At 44.3% G+C, this 21,078-nt stretch overlaps 1 protein-coding gene across 1 annotated transcript in view; it reads right to left on the bottom strand.

Annotated features, from left to right (window-relative positions):
• CSMD3 (CUB and Sushi multiple domains 3) overlaps positions 1-21,078 on the bottom strand; it is a 2,682,374-nt gene that overhangs the window by 2,043,500 nt on the left and 617,796 nt on the right. The window contains exon 5 of the mRNA XM_069220640.1: positions 194-401. Coding sequence (XP_069076741.1) covers positions 194-401 — 208 coding nt within the window. The remainder of the gene's footprint in view (positions 1-193; positions 402-21,078) is intronic.

The following is a 21,078-nucleotide window of genomic DNA, read 5'->3' on the forward strand; positions in this document are numbered from 1 at the left end:
ATATATATATATATATATATCATCCTCTGTGTGTGGATGTATGCTCACATAACATCTATCATTTACGTTTTACACCACAATTACTATCAACAAAACAGAAAAACACCAGCAAAGTAATGTTTTCAAATAAAATGTCAAAAGCCAAGATTCATCTTATGCAATATTATGGAAAGACATATAATATATCGCATACCATATCGTTGGTGGCTCAGAACCTTCTATTTCCAAATAGTCATACTTTTCTTCCATCTGGAAATCAGTAAATACCAGTGACAGGGTGTCTCCAGGTTCTGTGACAACGGTCCAGGTGCAGTCTGCATTGTTATGATACTCATTGGGAAACCCAGGGCTGGAGATGATGCCACTGGGCCCTCTGATTGTCCCGCCACAAGAATCTTCAGCTGTGCAAAGAAATTGAAAAGCACACAGTGAGATACATTTAGATAATGAAAGCAGACGTTATGTGCACAAAGATGGATTAAAGATCAAATGAGTCTTTTAGAGGTTTGAAAGGCAGGTCACACTGATAACTTAGTAGATACTCCATTTTGCCTGTTGAAAATATTTTCTACTTGATCCAGGTGCTCGCTTTTGGAATTTTAAACAACTATGATGCAGTGGATTTGGATAGTGCGATATGCACCTTGTAATTGGTTATTCGTATCTAATTATGTCTGATGCACTAAACAACAGAATTTCCATTATTTTATATCCACTGGTTACAGTTAAAGTTTGAAATCCGCATTCAAGAAATGGATCAGGTGGCAAACATTTGCATCTTGTCAACTATAATTTACAAAATGGTACAGGCAAACACCTTTTCAAAATAAAGCAGATAACTGTCTTCACATGTAGACTGACAGTGCACTACTTGTTTAAAATCACACTGTTAGCAATGCAGTCTTTGTTAGCAGTCAGGTTGCCCCCGTCCAAGCAAGGGAACCTCACTCTAGTCAGGGCAAAGGAGAAACATACCTGGTTAACCTCCACTCGCCCCCTTGGTAGCTTGCCACGAGCAGAAAGTCTCTGTTGTTTATAGGATCCTGCCTTGTCCGAGCCAGGCCCCAGACATATACCAGGGGGTTGGAGACTGCACTATGTGAGGGCAGGCACAGTCCAGTCAGGTGTAAGTGACCACTCCTCCCTCTACTCTAGCCCGGATGGCTCATCAGGATATGCATTCTACACCCTAGCTCCCTTTGTGTCACTGTCTAGAGGAGATTCACAAACAGCCCAACTGGCAGTCTGACCCAGACAGGGAATCCACAAACAGGCAGAGTCACAGAATGGTTTAAGCAAGAAAATGTATACTTTCTAAAAACCAACTTCACAAAAAGATGTATTTTTAAATTGTGAGTTCGGAGACCCCAAACTCCATATTTGTATCTCAAAGAGAAACTGTACTTTAAGAATATTTAAAATTTAAAGGCATCCCCCATGTTAACCTATGAGTGGGATAGGCCTTGCAACAGTGAAAACCGAATTTGGCAATATTTCACTGTTAGGACATGTAAAAACACACAGGCACATGCCCGACCTTTAACATACACTGCACCCTGCCCATGGGGTACCCTAGGGCCTACCTTAGGGGTGCCTTACATGTAAAAAAGGGAAAGTTTGGGCCTGGGAAGTGGAAACACATGTCAGGTCAAATTGGCAGTTTAAAAACTGCACATAAATGTCACTGCAGTGGCAGGGCTGAGCCATGTTTACAGGGCTACACAGGTGGATGGCACAATCAGTGCAGCAGTCCCACTAGTAGCATTTGATTTACAGGCCCTAGGCACATCTACTGCATTTTACAATGGACTTACTAGTAAACCAAATATGCCAATTATGGAAAAGCCAATTACACCTACAATTTCATATTGAGAGCACTTCCACTTCAGCACTGGTCAGCAATGGTACAGTACCCAGGGTAACAAAAACAGCAAGAACAGAGTCCAGTACACAGCAACAACCTGGGAAGCAGAGGGAAAAAGTTAGGGGAGACCCGCCAAGGATACCAGGTCTAACACGTGTCCCGCCAGCTGAAAGTGGGGAGAACTACCCAACTTCATGGGAGTTTTCTTCACTAAGGCGGAAGAATCTGGACAGACCATCAGCATTAGTGTGTTCTGTTCCAGGGCGGAGTTCCACCGTAAAGTCCATCCCCTAAAGGGAAATGGACCACCTCAACAGTTTTGGATTCTCACCCCTGATCTGCATTAGCCATCTGAGGGGCCTGTGGTCGGTCTGAACCCGGAAGTGAGTCCCAAACAAGTTGGGTCTTAGCTTCTTCAGTGCCCACACCACAGCAAGAGCTTCACGCTCAATTGCACTCCCCCTACATTCCCGGGAAGTAACCTCCTACTGCTGAAGGCTACAGGCTGATCTAGGCCCTCTTCGTTTAGCTGTTGCAACACTGCTCTTACACCATGCTCTGAATTATCAGTCTGCACGACAAATTCTTGAGAGAAGTCAGGTGCCTTCAGCATGAGTGCTGTGCACATGGCTGTCTTCAGAGCACGAAAAGCTGTCTGGCAAGACTCAGTCCAGATAATTTTCTTTGGTTCCTTTTTGGAGGTTAACTCTGTTAAGGGAGCAACAACGGTGCCATACCCCTTAACCAATGTCCTATAGTAATCTGTGAGGCCTAAAAAGGCTCTGCCCTCAGTTTGGGTTTGGGGGCTCCCAAGCCAGAATTGTGTCAATCTTAGGTTGTAGGGGGCACCTGGCCACTCCCTACCTGGTGCCCCAAGTACACTACAGAACCCTGCCTTATTTGGCACTTACTCTCCTTAATAGTGAGACCTGCCTTCTGCAGGGCCTCTAGCACTCTACAGAGGTGCTGCAAGTGTTCCTCCGAAGTGGAGCTGAACACTGCAGTGTCATCCAGGAAGGCAGCACTGAAATCATCCATTCCAGCCAACACCTGGTTAACCAGACACTGAAAGGCGGCAGGGGCATTTTTTATCCCAAAGGGCATCACCCTTACCTGGTAGTGCCCATCTGGGATAGAAAATGCAGACCTCTCTTTAGCCCCCTCAGTCAGAACAATCTACCAATATCCAGAGGTCAGATCAAATGTACTTAGATATTTGGCAGCCTCTAAACGATCAATGAGCTCATCAGCTCAGGGGATGGGGTGCATTTCAGTCTTAGTGACCGCATTGAGTCCCTGGTAATCCACACAGAACCTGAGTTCTGAAGCAGCACCACGAGCAGGGGCGTTTGGGACCAAGACCACAGGACTTGCCCAAGGGATACTGGAGAGCTCAATAGCCCCAAGAGCTAACATTTTGGGTACCTCATCCTTAATGTTGGCCCTAACCTTGTCAGTCACTCTGTAAACTTTATGTTTCACAGGAGGACTGTCTCCAGTGTCCACATTATGTGTACACAAATGAGTGACCCCTGGGATCAAGGAAAATAATGAGGCAAACTGTCCCAACACCTGGCGACAGTCCCTCTGTTGCTTTAGAGTCAGTGAGGGGGAGAGGTTCATACCCTCCACTGAACCATCTTTCTCTTTGGCAGACAGGAGGTCAGGAAGAGGCTCACCCTCTTCCTCCACTCCATCATCTGTTGCCAAGAGCATAGTCACTTCTGTCCGATCAAATTGAGGCTTAAGGCGGTTCACATGCAGGACCCTCAAAGGGTTCCTAGGAGTCCAAAAGTTCACCAGATAGGTGACATCACTCTTGCGCTCCACCACCTCGAAAGGCCAGGTGCACCTGTCCTGGAGAGCCCTAGGCTCCACTGGGGCCATCACCCACACTTTCTGGCCAGGGTGAAACTCAACCAGAGTGCATTCTGGTCATAGCAGCGCTTCATATCTTCCTGGCTCGCTTCCAGGTTCTCTTGGACGAGCTTCCTGAAGTGTGCTATCTGGTTTCTGAAAGCCAGCATGTAGCTGAATACATCCTGGTAGACTTACTGGAAGCTTTCTCCAAGCCTTCTCTAACCAGACTCAGAGGTCCCCTGACATGGTGGCCATACAACAAGTCCAAAGGGCTAAATCCAAGACCCTTTTTGGCACCTCTCTGTAAGCGAACAGAAGGCATGTCAAGATGACGTCCCACTTACACCTCAAGGGCTCTGACAGGCCCATGATCATGCCTTTCAAGGTGTGGTTGAATCTTTCAACTAGACCATTTCCTTGGGGAGGTAAGGAGTGGTAAACTTATAGGTTACCCCACACTCCATCCATAGAGACTTTATATAGGTAAATATGAAGTCGGTACCCCTATTGGGGAACCCCATGCGGGTAAAAACCCTCATCAATGCACGTCCCACCACGGGGAGGTGATTGATCTCAAGGGAATGGCTTCTGGGTACCGGGTGGCATGCTCCACCAAGACCAGGACAAACCTGTTTCCCATGGCTGTCTTGGGATCCAGAGGCCCCACATTGTCAATACCAACCCTCTCAAAGGGGGTGCTGACCACAGGAAAAGTTTGGAGGGGAGCCTTACATTTCCTCCCACTCTTGCCACTTGCCTGACAAGTTTGGCAAGACCTACAATGTGCATCTGAGTGGCTGTGCACTTTGGGCCACTTTGGGCCAGTAAAAGTGGGTGACAAGCCATTAAAAGGTCTTGTCCTGCCCCAAATGTCCAGCTAAAGGCACATCATGAGCCAGAACCAGGAAGGCTCTGAAGTACTGGGGTACCACCAGCACATGGGCTGACCCAGACTCAGCAGCCTTAGGCTCACTACATAGGAGGCCGTCCTCCCAGTAGATCAAGTGTGATCCGGACTCAGTGCCAGACGCCTGGTCTGCAGCCTGCTGCTGCAAACCCTCTAGAGTAGGGCATACCTTCTGTGCCTCACAGAAGGGTTCCCTGGTGGGTTCCCTTTCCTGCTGCCACTGAGTCAGCTCAGGACCCTCCCCCAGTTCTGGAGTGGGTTTCCCTCACCCCTTGCCCTTCCTCCTTCTGGCAGACACATGCGCCATTCTTTCAGGTTCCAGTGTCTCCTGATACCCCAGATAGACTGCCATTGACTGGGTGGACACACACACCCAGGCACGCAGACCCAACATCTCCAATTGAGACCTGTGTTCCACCTCCTTCCAAAGGGAATCGTCCAGGTCATTGCCAAGCAGACAATCTACAGGCATGGTTGGACTCACAGCTACTCTCAAGGCACCTGAGACCCCCCTCATTCAAATAGAACCTATGCCACACTGCACAGGCGCTATGAGTTGTCTACTGAAACTACTCTGTGAAGTACTTGGGGATCTAACTGCTTTTCAGACACCAGGGGACTTCTCACAGTAGTCACACTGGCCCCTGTGTCTCTCAGAGGCGCCACCCTCTGTCCATTTATGGTCATCCCCTGCCAGTAATTTTTTGTGTTTTCAGGCACAAGAGTTCTCTGGACCATCTCACTGTCCCCTAGTGAGACAGGGGTCATCTCAGCTGGCTCCTACCCATCTGGAACCAGCTCCTCCCCAAGTGCTACACTGGCCAAACCCTGTGACTTAGCACCAGTGAGTGCCAGTGTCCACTTGGGGCATTTGGGATCCACCTCAAATGACCCACCTGGTCACATGCATAACACTTGCGGGGACCCCCCTCTGCAGGTTTCCCTTTAGAATACCATGGCTTCTTTTCAACTGGGGCCTGGGAATCCTTACCCTGGGAACTAGGTTGGGGCCCTTTAGAGAACTCCCCCTGTTTACCCTTAGCCCTCCATTTCTTCTGAAAGGGACTCTGCGCACCCTTGGCATGGTCTCCCCATACCTGTTTTGGACCCTAGTGCTCTCCCAACGGTCCGCTTCCTTCGCATGCTTCCTGGGGTCAGTCAGCTTGCTGTTAATCAGGGACTGATGCAGCTCAGCAAAACAAAGACAGTACAAGTGCTCCCAAGCAATTAAGTTGTAAAGTCCCTCATAAGTTGTTACCTTACTGCCCTTCATTCAACCATCCAGTGACCTGCAGAAAGAGTCAACACATTCTAACCATGTTTTGGATTCCTTCTTCTTGTAGGACTTAAACTTGTCCTTATACTCCTCAGGGGTGAGACCATACCTTGCGAATAGGGCTACTCAAGTTGGTGGCACAATCAGTGCTGCAGGCCCACAAGTAGCATTTGATTTACAGGCACTAGGCACCTCTATTGCACTTTACTAGGGACATACTAGTAAATCAAATATGACAATTATGGAAAGACCAATTACACATACAATTTCACATAGGGAGCACTTGCACTTTAGCACTGGTCAGCAGTGATACACTGCCCAGAGTAACTGAAACAGCAAAAACAGAGTCTAGCACACAGCAACAACCTAGGAAGCAGAGGCAAAAAGTTAGGGGAGACCACACCAAGGATGCCAGGTCTAACACCCACCTTTCATGCAGTGCACAAAGAACCATGTTTACTTTCATATACTGTAGGAAGTTGTCTCTGTATGCACTATTTCAAAGTAAGGAATAGTATGCACAGAGTCCAAGGGTTCCCCTTAGAGGTAAGATAGTGGCAAAAAGAGATAATACTAATGCTCTATTTTGTGGTAGTGTGGTAGAGCAGTATGCTTATCAAAGGAGTAGTGTTAAGCATTTGTTGTACACACACAGGCAATAAATGAGGAACACACACTCAGAGACAATTCCAGGCCGATAGGTTTTTGTATAGAAAAATATATTTTCTTAGTTTATTTTAAGAACCATAGGTTCAAATTTTACATGTAATACTTCAAATGAAAGGTATTGCAGGTAGGTACTTTAGGAACTTTGAATAATCAAAATAGCATACACAGTTTTCATATAAATCACATATAGCTATTTTAAAACTAGACACAGTGCAATTTTCAACAGTTCCTGGGGGGAGTTAGAGTTTGTTAGTTTTTACGAGGTTCAAGTTTGGGTCCAAGGTAGCCCACCGTTGGGGGTTCAGAGCAACCCCAAAGTTACCACACCAGCAGCTCAGGGTGGTCAGGTGCAGAGGTCAAAGTGGTGCCCAAAACGCATAGGATTCAATGGAGAAGGGGGTGCCCCGGTTCCAGTCTGCCAGCAGGTAAGTACCCGCGTCTTCGGAGGGCAGACCAGGGGGGTTTTGTAGGGCACCGGGGGGGACACAAGTCAGCACAGAAAGTACACCCTCAGCAGCACGGGGGCGGCCGGGTGCAGTGTGCAAACACGCATCGGGTTTTCAATAGAAAGCAATGGGAGACCAAGGGGTCTCTTCAGCGATGCAGGCAGGCAAGGGGGGGGGGCTCCTCGGGGTAGCCACCACCTGGGCAAGGGAGAGGGCCTCCTGGGGGTCACTCCTGCACTGGAGTTCCGATCTTTCAGGTCCTGGGGGCTGCGGGTACAGAGTCTTTTCCAGGCGTCGGGATCTGGGAGTCAGGCAGTCGCGGTCAGGGGGAGCCTCGGGATTCCCTCTGCAGGCGTCGCTGTGGGGGCTTGGGGGGCAACTCTGGCTACTCACGGTCTCGCAGTCACCAGGGAGTCCTCCCTGAAGTGTTTGTTCTCCACAAGTCGAGCCGGGGGCGTTGGGTGCAGAGTAGCAAGTCTCACGCTTCCGGCGTAACAAAGTTAAAGTCTTGGGTGAACAGAGCCGCTGTCCTCGGGAGTTCTTGGTCCTTCTAGAGCAGGGCAGTCCTCTGAGGATTCAGAGGTCGCTGGTCCCTGGGGAAAGCGTCGCTGGAGCAGTGTCTTTAGAAGTGGGGAGACAGGCCGGTAGAGCTGGGGCCAAAGCAGTTGGTGTCTACGTCTTCTCTGAAGGGTTTTTCAGCTTAGCAGTCCTCTTCTTCTTAGGTTGCAGGAATCTGAGTTCCTAGGTTCTGGGGAGCCCCTAAATACAGAATTTAGGGGTGTGTTTAGGTCTGGGAGGGCAGTAGCCAATGGCTACTAGCCCTGAGGGTGGCTACACCCTCTTTGTGCCTCCTACCAAGGGGAGGGGGTCACATTCCTATCCCTATTGGGGGAATCCTCCATCTGCAAGATGGAGGATTTCTGAAAGTCAGAGTCACCTCAGCTCAGGTTGCCTTAGGGGCTGTACTGACTGGCCAGTGACTCCTCCTTGTTTTTCTCATTATCTCCGGCCTTGCCGTCAAAAGTGGGGCCGTGGCCGGAGGGGGCGGGCAACTCCACTAGCTGGAATGCCGTGGGGTGCTGTAACAAAGGGGGTGAGCCTTTGAGGCTCACCGCCAGGTGTTACAGTTCCTGCAAGGGGGAGGTGATAAGCATCTCCACCCAGTACAGGCTTTGTTACTAGCCACAGAGTGACAAGGGCACTCTCCCCATGTGGCCAGCAAAATGTCTCGAGTGTGGCAGGCTGCTAAAACCAGTCAGCCTACACGGGTAGTTGGTTAAGGTTTCAGGGGGCACCTCTAAGGTGCCCTCCGGGGTGTATGTTACAATAAAATGTACACTGGCATCAGTGTGCATTTATTGTGCTGAGAAGTTTGATACCAAACTTCACAGTTTTCAGTGTAGCCATTATGGTGCTGTGGAGTTCGTGCATGACAGACTCCCAGACCATATACTCTTATGGCTACCCTGCACTTACAATGTCTAAGGTTTTGCTTAGACACTGTAGGGGCACAGTGCTCATGCACTTGTGCCCTCACCTATGGTATAGTGCACCCTGCCTTAGGGCTGTAAGGCCTGCTAGAGGGGTGACTTACCTATACTGCATAGGCAGTGTGAGGTTGGCATGGCACCCTGAGGGGAGTGCCATGTCGACTTACTCGTTTTGTCCTCACCAGCACACACAAGCTGGCAAGCAGTGTGTCTGTGCTGAGTGAGAGGTCCCCAGGGTGGCATAAGACATGCTGCAGCCCTTAGAGACCTTCCCTGGCATCAGGGCCCTTGGTACCAGGGGTACCAGTTACAAGGGACTTACCTGGTTGCCAGAGTGTGCCAATTGTGAAAACAAAAGTACAGGTTTGGGAAAGAACACTGGTGCTGGGGCCTGGTTAGCAGGCCTCAGCACACTTTCAAATCAAAACTTAGCATCAGCAAAGGCAAAAAGTCAGGGGGTAACCATGCCAAGGAGGCATTTCCTTACATATACCTTTTTCATAAATATAAAATACAATATATAGTTTTCTTACGTATTTGCTCTGATGTCCAATATATTGATATACAACCGGATTCATAAAGCTTGTTAAACATAAAATGCTCATGTTGCACATGTACATTTTAAACCATGATTTACATTCTAGAGCCGTGTTGGGATTTGCAAATGCAGAGTATTTACCTTTTTGGTGTAATAACCACTACCAAAATTTGAGTAGTACATCCAGCATGTAGGTGAACCTAAGAGGGCCTGGGTGTAAAATTCAAAACTTTGTGCATGTTCAAGAACAATTTACAGGCTGTTTGTCTGACAAACGTGTCCAAAGTTACTTCTATCATGAACAGTCAACGGGGATTGGGTAGGAAGCACATTTAAATGCACATATTCATTTCAGTTGAGAATGCCATTTAAGTATATTGAATGGTATTCATAGTGCAAAGTTGTCATGTATAAAATTATCCATGCGAGTACGCCTGCGGAAATAGTGGCTGTGTACATACAAGGAGTGTTCTGAAATTTCATGAAAATTCTATAAATGTCAGACATTTTCTACTAACGTGGCCGTAATTATAATGGAGCCAATGTTCATATAATTCTGTTTAATTCTGTTAATCAGATCATTGATGATTCTAGCTTAAGTAATCGATTTAAAAAACGTTGTCAAAGTGTGATATAATATGATCACAAAATTTCAAAGAATAATAAGCATGTGATCAGTGTTTAAATATGTATGTAAATATGTGCAAATTTAAATTATTGCCCTCGGGAGCCTTTCACATTACCACTGTTCCATGGGAATTTTGTCACGCATTTCGTCTCCTTCAGTGTTTTGACCTGGAAACCGTTAATAGTGTATTGTCAATGTTAAAGAGTTCCTGATGCATGTGTATTTTCATCTCTTTTGTTTTGCATCGCTAACAATGTGCCCTCTTCTATGACCTAATTCCTGTTAAAGAGTTGGCAGCCATTTATTTCCTCACACTGGTACCAGCAAATGATAAAACAAAACCAATAACACCAATTGTATTTAAATAGCACTTAAATCTACAATTGCTGCCCATACGTAATGCTACTCAGTTTACTAACCTCATTAGCAAAGAAGATAGAGATGTCCTTGGCAGTATTTACACTTTTAACAACAAGTACTAACAGTTGGAAGGTCACTGAGCCATATTGATAATGGCCCACTGTAAGGAAATAATACTTCTGTGCTAGTTGCATGTGGGTCAGATATGAAACTGTGGTACAGGATAACCCTCAACTCAAAATGAATCATACAGCTAGGAATGTGGCACTAACCTCGGCAGCTTTGTTGTATAAACCACATTTGGTGAAGATAAACATTAATGTCATTTATTAAGATTCAGGAATGATTGTGGTGATGGCAAATAAATCCGATAAAAAGGCAATTTGTCCTGAGAAGATTAAATGTGCAATAAGGGAATGCAAAGTTCACCTAATTTGGTTCCATGTAACTATACAAAATTACGTATAATTGTGCATAGGTTGGCAGAATGCAAATCAGTCATTTTGAGTTATATTTTAGTGCAAATAAGTATCTTCTCTTCAGATTTTCAGACGAGAATGCATGTCGTGCTCAAAAATAATACAAAAAAAGCACAGTGAACAAGAGCTAATCTTGTTCTGTTGTTCTCATCATCTGCTGTAAATTTGTATCACAAAAGGTGCATAATCACGCAAAGTGTTGTAATGGCATAATTTCAGGTTTTTAACCTAGTCGTAATCTGCAATTAGGTTTATGTTAAAATATTAAATATTGTGTGTCTCAGCCAGTTTACATGAATAAATGAGGTACTCACATTTCTGAATGTAGGGAATTGCTTTACTACAACTCTCCTCTCCCTTGATTTTCACCACCAACTCATATTGGTAAAATGTTGGTGGCGTTAGGCACATTCCCAGAACAGGACCTCTCTCACACTCTACTACATATTGGAGCCTAAAGTGTGGGAACATTTATCTATTGAACTTAGGTTGCTTCTCAGTGCCACAGTAGGTCTTCTTCTAAAAGATGATGCCTGACCCACTGCTAATTCAGAATGTGACTGAAGATGACAGACCTCCATGAGCTGCAGGAATCCCTGCCTACATGTCTGAGGACTATGAAAACTTCCATCTGCTGAATTATTTTCCCAATTGACTGATTCAAGGAATCTGGGAAAAACAACTCTCTAACCTGGTACAGAGAGCAAGATGGCCTACTACAGAAAGCAGGCACTGGAAACAACCTGCTGTTATGCTATGTTATGTTATGTCATGTTATATGTATCTCTAGAGTGCATTTCACACATGAGGACATCCTGATGCAGGTCTGTGTTCCTAGTGTTGCCTTGATGGGTGGTCAGTCAAAAAGCCAGGTCTTCTGCTTCTTGCAGAACTCAAGAAGATAGGAGAAGGCTCACATATAGTGAGAGGTCATTCCATGAATTAGAAGTGATGTATGAAAAGGCCCTCTCTCCGGATCTGTTTTGGTGTGTTTGCGGGCTGTATGTGAGTAGGTGTCCGGCAGAGCAAAGGTGTTTGGGACATGGTTGGAAGTAGATGCAATTGTTCAGGTAGGTGGGACTTGTGTTGTGGAAGGCCTTAAATGTGTGAGTGAGGAGCTTGAACTCTGCACATTTGTGTATGGGAGCAAGTGAAGTACCTTGAAGTGTGTTATGAAGTGGAGGTTGAAAATGAGTCTGGATGCCAAGTTCTTGATGGTTTGTAGTCTTCAAATGAGTTGCATGATGATTCCAGCATAGAGGGTATTCCCATGGTCCAGCTTGCTGGTGATGGGACTCGAGTAACAGATTTTATGGTGTCACATGGGAGCCATTAGACTGTCCTCACTATCTTCGGGGTGTGGAAGGGGGTTGCTATGACAGTTTGCTGTCTGTGATGATCTCGAGGTTCCAGGGGTGGGTCTTGGGGTAAGTTTGAGTCCAATGTCAGTCGCCCACCAGGTGGAGTCTCATGGCAAGGTGTTCTTGGCAAAAAGTACTACTGTTGTATTTTTGCTGTTGATCTTGAGACAGTTGGACTTTATCCAGCTATAGACTTTGAACATGCAGGTGGTTAACTTAGTCCTTGTATTGGGAGTCTTGTCTGAGAGGGAAACTGTGAGTTGCTTGTCATTGGCATAGTAGAGGATGGTGCTGTCATTCACTCCTATGATGCTGGCCAGAGGGAACATGTATATGTTGAACAGGGTAAGGCTGAATGGCAAACCTTGAGGTAATCCACAGATGAGTTCATGGACCTCTGAGGAGAATGGTAGCAGGCTGACAGCTTTAATTCTGTCTGTCAAGAAGGAACAGTTCCAGAAGAGAGCTGGCCCATGGATGCTGACCTTGTGTAGGCGTCTGATGAGGATGGAATGAAGGACCATGTTGAATGCTAGTGAAAGGTCCAGGAAAATGAGGACCACTGTATCACCTTTGACAAGGATCATGCAGTTGTCCTCTATGGCAGCAATAAATGCTGTTTCCATATTGTTGTTTGGTCTGAAGTTGAACTGCATGGTGTCAAGGAGCTGGTTGCTGCTGAGATGATCGGAAGGCATCATTTGTTTAATTTTTCTAAGACCTTGGATGGGTACGGTAGGAGATGCATTGGCCTTAGGTGGATGGTGTCCCCGTGGAGGGTTTCTTGAATAGAAGCTTTACTATGGGTTGTTTCCAAACATCAGGAATGGTGGCAGAGGTGACACAATCCACTAGTCACACCACAAAAAGGAACTTAAACACTGACAGCTGAATATCAGCACACACAATTAAGGAGCTATGAATCCGGCAGCCTCAACACACATCCAGGTTGGCCTTCTACATATAGAAGTGCACCTACCCATATCAGTGTGGGAACATAAGCAGAGGCACACATGCAAGCAATCCCCACAAAACCAATTACCCCATGAAAGAACTGAACTTTGTCTATTTTGCAGCTGTTTGTGAGGCATGGTACTGCAAAGAAACTATTAGCAATAATACTCCACAATTTATTCTCAGGAACTCTTCCGAAATCGATCTAACATTTTGTTTGAACTAATGCACAGATACTGGAAATTCCCACAAACTGTTCAACTGGTCCAAATATCATCCCCAAACTCCATAAGGTCAGCAACCCTGGGGCTCTACACTCTAAGCTGCAGGAACTATTTCCCCAATCTGTTTGTCCTCTGACTTTTGTATGGAAAAATTATACACAATGATTGAGACCTTCCAAAACATACTCATTATTTTGAATATTATTTAGGAGAAGCTTGGCAAGGGGTTGAAGACTCACAATCCTGTAATACGATATGGTCAGAAAATGAAAATGCTAAGCTGTGGAAATGTGTAGTCCAAGCCCTAAAATAAAGCCACACATGACCAGTACTTAAGGTTTTAAAGAATAGGTGCTGGGGCCCAGTGATTTGCTCAGAATGCCACAGCCAGCACTACTGTATGTTGGCATGCCAATGACCAAGGTTGTATAGCCCGGATTTCACCTCATGTGTTTTTAATTGCCCACAAGACACTCCCAGTTTCTTTATCTCACTCTTGCTGGTTCCTCTTTTCTCCCTTTGTCACATTTTTTTTGTCTATTGCATTCTTCTTTTTAGCTCTTGTGTGGTTTGACTCTCTCGGTCGGAGTCTGATGGGGAAAAATAACTGCTGATCCCTAAACAAGACGGCTGGTGGACTCCATCGGTAGCCACTGGCTCAAATTAAGCACTTTATACACCCAGAGAGGCACTTGAAATGAATATTCAGTATACAGTGCACTCTCAGTGTTCATCAGTTCCTTAATAATGATCGCAGTGGATAGGCCAGTGTTGGACTGGCACTTTAAATAATCATCTTTGGTATTAAGTCTCCTTAGCAGTCCTGAAGCTCTAGACTCGTCAAATTCCCGAGTTTAAAAATACATAACTTTAGGGATACAATCTGAGGAAATGGAATTTCTTGCAGCAGGAGAAGTGAACATTCTCTTTATAGTGTAAGGCGGTAGCAGTACCCATGGTTTAATATTCCGTAATGTGAATACCTCAAGTAAATATAATTGAAATTTGAGCATTCTTTTCCTCATGACTTTTGTGATGAGCTAGAGTGCAAGGCAAATGTGGTCAATTTCAGAGTAACTTTAGCCATGGGGATCCATGGGAGCCTTCCTCAAAACAAAATCTTTAGGAGCGATGGAAGTGCATGTTGTCAAGGCCTCCATGATGTGTATTGGAACTGTTCACACATGGAGTTTCTGACAGCCAGAGAAGTTATTTACTGTATTCAATACAACCACAGGCACAGTTCTACATAGCATGCGTAAATTACCCGGCATCCACCACTGCATAGATCCCGGTTGACTACTGGCTGCCTGTACTACTCAAAGTTAGGTGCAAAGTTTTAATCTTCTTTCTCTGATTGAATAGCATATGCATAATGTTTCATTTGCATGGAACCACTAAGTTATATATGCCAAAATGTAGGCTAAATCAAGTCGACTGTAATGAAAACATTTGTTTAACTACCTTAAAAATCTATTTAGAGACACCCAGAGCATATTTTCGAGTAATTCCTCCCCTAAGGTTTATAAAAGGTAATGATTGCATTTCATTTTATGGATGTGTTTCATGATTACGTGATGACAGGAAGCATAATAAAACAGAGCACTGCTATGTAGATGATGTGTTTTGATTTCCTTCAAAGACACAATCACACGTTAAGTTGCAATTTAGAACGAGGTGATAAAATATTTTGCCATAAACGTCTGCCAGGGTTATCTAAATATGTTTCAGATTCCCTAATCACACTGAAATTCAAAGTCAAAAGTTAGGAATTTAAGACATTCACCTTCAAGGTGCGAAATGTTTACCTTATTGTTTTTCTTAGGCATAGACAGATGTGATGAATTCATTATCCACAAAGAAAGAAAGAAAATAGTTGCTGATTCAATACATCTTAGCACCATCAAGTAAAAAACTCGTCAGAATGATATATGTGGTAAAATAACCCGTCCCGTTTTATGAAAGGCACCAAAGAATTATTTAATGAGATCAAATAACTTTAAATTCATTATCCGATACTCTTATCATGTGTGGTAATGATAATTAATTTCTTATGCTCCATGGCCATAGATCCCTTCTTGCAGCGCTTTGTTTGAGAATGGTGATGTATTTTCCTTCACGAATGTATTTACCCGCTGGACGCTCATTACAAGTGTATTGGCAACTCTAAAGCAGTCATTCCCACCCAGAATTACTGACACTTGAAGGGTTGAACGGGATACCTAATTAGTTCAGAGGTGTTCAACAACACTATCCACTTTATAAGTTATTTCTGCAAACATATCGACTCCAGGAGACATGCTATCAATGCATCATATAAGACAATAGATTTACTGTTGTTAACTTCACATGTTCATACCTTAAAACCTTACAACATTGTCTCGGCAATGCTATACGGTGCAGGGTGCCCCAGCACCCTCGCAATGCTCACTGTCTGCAAAGCAGACAGTGAACATTGCGAGGGTGCTGGCGGGGGGTGGGGCTGGACTGCCCATGCCAAGTGCATGGGCTGTACAGGAGCCCCACTGGGTTCCCCTGCACCAGTTCTCCACCAGCCTTTTCATGGCGGTGGTACTGCCATGAAATCGCTGGCAGAGAACGAGGTCGTAATCCCCAGATTAGAACTGCCATAACCGCTAGACCGCTGGGGCAACTTATCCTGGCAGTCTGACCACGGCAAGACCACTGTGGTCATATTGGGGCTCTTGGACTACCGCAACCATGAATTTGGCAGTCTAGTGACCATTAGACTCGTAATGAGGGGCATAGTTTCCATTGAAAGAGTGTTTTTTTGACTTGCCTATGTCTATGGCCTTGATTGATAAATCTTCACAATATTTTCCCCAAAAATGTTATGCTCACTTCAGTTACTGTCTGGAAAGATGTGGTGCAATATGTCAAGCATAGGTTGAGAAAAAGGGGTGGGGGGAGGGGGGGTGTCCCAGAATGCGTTTTCCCCGTGTTAATTTCCATAGGGATTTTGAACAACTACAACCAGTAGCACTGGAGGGATTTACACCAATTTTGGCAGAAAGCTAGCTCTTGGTTCAGAAAGCACCCTTTTTGTGATTTGGTGTAAATCTTTTCAGTATTTTTCTAGCTATTAAATGAAAAACATGTTTGCATATATAGGGACGCTGTTAAACTTGGCATCCTTGGTGTGGTCTCCCCTAACTTTTTGCCTTTGTTTCCAAGGTTGTTGATGTGTGCTGGACTCTGTTTCTGCTATGTTTGTTACTCTGGGCACTTTACCATTGCTATCCAGTGCTAAAGTGCAAGTGCTCCTATGTAAAAGGTATGTGTAATTGGCTTTCCATGATTGGCATATTTGATGTACTGGTAAGTCCCTAGTACAGTGCATTAGAGGTGCCCAGGGCCTGTAAATCAAATGCTACTAGTGGGCCTGCAGCACTGGTTGTGCCATCCACATTAGTAGCTCTGTAAACATGGCTCAGACCTGCCACTGCAGTGTCTGTGAGTGCAACTTTAACTGCCAATTGGACTTGGCAAGTGCACCCACTTGCCAGGCCTAAACTTTCCCTTTTCTTACTTGTAAGACACCACTAAGGTAGGCCCTAGGTAGCCCCATGGGCAGGGTGCAGTGTATGTTTAAGGTGGGACATATGCTAATGTGTTGTATATGTCTTGGCAGTGAAATACTGCCAAATTTGTTTTTCACTGTTGCAAGGCCTATCTTTCTCATAGGTTTACATGGGGGCTACCTTTAAATATTATTAAAGCACAGATTCCCTTTGAGAGTAGATGGACATATGGAGTTTGGGGTCCCTGAACTCTCAATTTAAAAATGCATCTTTTAGTGAAGTTGGTTTTGAGATTGTGTGTTTGAACATGACACTTTTAGAAAGCAGGCATTTTCTTGCTTAAACCATTCTGTGACTCTGCCTGTTTGTGGATTCCCTGTCTGGGTCGGTTTGACAGTTGAGCTGTTTGCACTTCTGTCTAGACAGTGACACAAAGGGAGCAGAGGTGTAGCCTGCATATCCTGATGAGCCATCTGTGCTAGGAGGGAGGGGAGGAGTGGTCACTCACACCTGAAAGGGCTGTGCCTGCCCTCACACAATGCAGTCTCCAACCCCCTTGTGTGTGTCTGGGGCCTGGCCTGGGCAAGGCAGGGTCTCACAAACAATAGAGACTTTCCTTTGAAGTAGGCCTACTTCAAAGGCAGAAAGGGATATAAGAAGAGCACTCAAAACCCCAGAAACTTAAATCTCTTCTGGAACCAAGAGAAACCTCTGCCAAGGAGAAGAGCTGAAGAGCTGAGGAGAAGTACTGCTCTGCCTGTGATTGTGGTTTGTGGAGCTATCCTGCAGTTGCTGCTTCAGCCTGTGAAAGGGGACAAAGACTGGACTTTGTTGTGCATTCCTGCTTGTGAAGAATCTCCAAGGGCTTGAACTGAGCTTGCCTCCTGTTGTAGAAATCTCAGGGCCATCAAAAACTTCCCCTGCCAGCACCTGGACTCTCTGCTGAGACTCCTGCCCTGGCAAGTGGTGCCCTATCCCGTTGCTGGTCCCTTGAAAGGTGAAAACGACGCGCCACAGGCTCCGTGGCTGAAATCAACACTACACCTGCATCACGGCTGGAAGATTGCTGTAACACGGCTGGAGAAACGACATGAAACACCCACTAATGGAGGCTGATAATGACACAAACCCCATGCAGCGTGGTTTTGTGATACAGTGTGACTAGATTTTCAATGCAACATTGCTGGGTGCAGAAAAAAAACGCAAAGCCTGCCCAGACCCAAGGTTCCTGCCCAGATCGACGCATCACTTTCTCTTACGGGAGAAGAGAAACGACGCACACTGACCTGACTGGAGGAGGAACGATTCACGGTCTCGCTTGTGAGTGAATCGACGCATTGCTGGCCTTTTCTGATGCACATTCACCCGTGCGGTGTTATTTTAATGCTACCCAGGTACTTTTGTACGCTAACAACGTTCTCACTGTTTTCTAAAGGATTTAAGACTCTTATTCTTTGAAAATTCATAACTTGACTTGTGTATGTTGGATTTTTGTTGTTTTGGTCTTGTTTTGTTTAGATAAATATTCTCTATTTGTCTAAACCTGAGTTGTGTCATTTTGTAGTGGTTTCACTGTGTGCTGGTACAAATACTTTACACATTGCTTCTGAAGTTAAGCCTGCCTGCTCGTGCAAAGCTACAAAGGGGGTGAGTGGGGGTTAACTGAGGGTGATTCTCCTTTATCCTGACTAGATTGAGGGTCCGTGCTTGGACTGGTGGTAACCTGACTGCCAACCAAAGACCCCATTTGTAACAGACGCGGATCTGCAGATCTGCAGATTCGAAGGAAAAGCAATTTGTCTGGTCGCAACCTGATAGAAAAGTTTCAGCCACCATTTTGTTTCTTGAATTGCCTGGGGGGGGTGGGAAAATACAGTGTAAAACATGCAAGAGATCATGATACAGATATCCTGACCCCATAGGACCCCATTGCACTGCATATATTTGCCTTAGGGACACCTCATGGGCAAAGATTTGCCCTTTTCAGTTGTTTTCGGGTAATCCATTGATCAAAGCAAGGACCTGATTGGCTGGCCACATTCAGACAGAAATATTAACGTGTGGTTACAAAACTCATAGAAGTTCACTGAAAAAAACAAAGGTTTCAGGGACGATATAGTTAGGTTGACGTTTTACCCATACAAGATACAAAACCATAGAAATTCAACATTTATAATCATACTTATCTGAAGAAACTATAACTTGTGCCTGAAAGTAACTTTTGGCAATGAGTTAAACTTACATAAGTATAACTATAAGTATATCTATAACTGCTGAATTTCTATGGTTTTGTATAGGTAAAACATCAACCTAACTATAACATTCCTGTAACCTATGGATTTTTCAGTAAATATATATATATATATATATATATATATATATATATCACATAACAAAACAATTGCGCTGCACTCCCAGGTGTTTTAGATCTCTTATTTATACAGTCACATATTGCAATCTGTTCATAATCACTGACGCGTTTCAACTAAACAGTCTTTTTCAAAGTGGAACAGTTGATGTTATAATTATTTCCTCTTGTTATCCATACAGAGGTATTATGGGACTCGTGGTACAACTCACAGTTCGCAAATGTAAGTACACATAATAAACTCAAACTCCTGGGCCCCTTTAAACATTCTTTAGAGCCGCATATATATATATATGTGTCTTACATATTGGCAGCTGCCACTAGGTAGTTATAGTTAGGACCATGTTTCCATCGAAAATGTTTTTTTTGACTTGCCTATATCTTTGGCACCGTTAGACAAATATTCTCTATATTTAAAAAAAAACTCCCCGGTGATTCCTGTGGCGCACGGTAAATGTCTGGGTGATCAGTCAAGTGGGGGCAGAGATAAACGAGGGGTTAAAAAATGTGTGTTTCCCATTGTAATTCCCAGAGGACCTTTAGGCATGACTACATCCCGAATAACTTGACTGAATTTCACAAAATTTGGCAGAAAGCTAGCATTCAGTACGCAGATTCAGTAGTTCACGAGAAATTAAAGAAAATCCAAATTTGTATATCTGGGCTCGCAATTAATTTGTGAATATCCGCAAATTTTTGTGAATAGGCATCTGAAAAGAAGTGCTGTAATTGGCTGTCTACAACCTGATTAAAAAGTCGGGCCACCATTTTATTTCACTGGACACGGTCCCCGAGAATCAAAATCCTAATTGAAAGTGACATAAGGAGTCAGGATGAAGGTACCCTGACCTCAGGGGTGTGGTAAAGGTGTGTTTTAGGGGCAAAATATGGGTTTAAAATATTTTGCTACTCCATCTGTGATGTTCATGAAAATGTACTAATTTTTGCAAATTAATTGCAAAATATTCACAAATATGAAATATTTGACAGAAAAAAACACAGACTCATTCATACTCTAATTAATTCATCATAGATGCACTCAGAGACTCACAAACCCACTTTCAGACCCACTCAAACACTAACACACCCACTCACAGATCCACTGACAGAACATAGAAATCCACTGAAAAACCCAAATGTTACAGGGACATTGTAGTTAGGTTCTGAATTTACTCATATAAAACCATAGAAATTCAGCAGTTACAATTAGAATTCTTTCAAGTAACTATAACTCGTGCCCCTGCCTTACACAGTTTTTTCTTCAATGATTTGACTGCTCATTTTTGATTTATATTTTTTAGGACATTATGGGGGTTATTCTAACTTTGGAGGAGTGTTAATCCGTCCCAAAAGTGACGGTAAAGTGACGGATATACCACCAGCCGTATTACGAGTTCCATAGGATATAATGGACTCGTAATACGGCTGGTGGTAAATCCGTCACTTTTCCGTCACTTTTGGAACGAATTAACACCTCCTCCAAAGTTAGAATAACCCCCTATGACTCTTGTCATGAGTGCTGTACTATCTGTGTGTAAATAGCAGTGAAATAGCAGTGCATGGCAAGGTCGCAAGTTATAGTTACCTTAGGGGACGAGTTAAAGTTACTTGAAAGAACTCTAACTATAACTGCTTAATTTCTATGGTTTTGCACAAGTAAATTCAGAACCTAACTATAAAGCTCCTGTAACCTTTGGGTTTTCAGTGAATATATATAAATATATGTATGTGCACACACACACACACACACACACACACACACACACACACACACACACACATATATGTATATATACATATATATATATATACACACACAAAAATACAAAAGTCACAAGGGGTGTTATAGTTAGATGAAAATGTCAGTTACAACATACGTTTTTAAAACAACTAAAGTTCACCAGTTATAGTAACCTCAAGCAATTGTAGCTTGTACCCTAAAATAACAAAAGAGCTATAACATGTGCCTCGCCATGCCCACTGTTGTTATCAACGATGTAATTTCAGCTGTCATTAGGGATGTTATAAATCACAGAACATTTAATGAGTTATGTAATATATGAGGGTTCCGGCAGTGCATGGTGACGGTAGAACTTTTTGCAGGGGGCCATG

This window comes from Pleurodeles waltl, chromosome 2_2, assembly GCF_031143425.1.
Source record: "Pleurodeles waltl isolate 20211129_DDA chromosome 2_2, aPleWal1.hap1.20221129, whole genome shotgun sequence".
In the NCBI taxonomy this organism is placed as follows: domain Eukaryota; kingdom Metazoa; phylum Chordata; class Amphibia; order Caudata; family Salamandridae; genus Pleurodeles; species Pleurodeles waltl.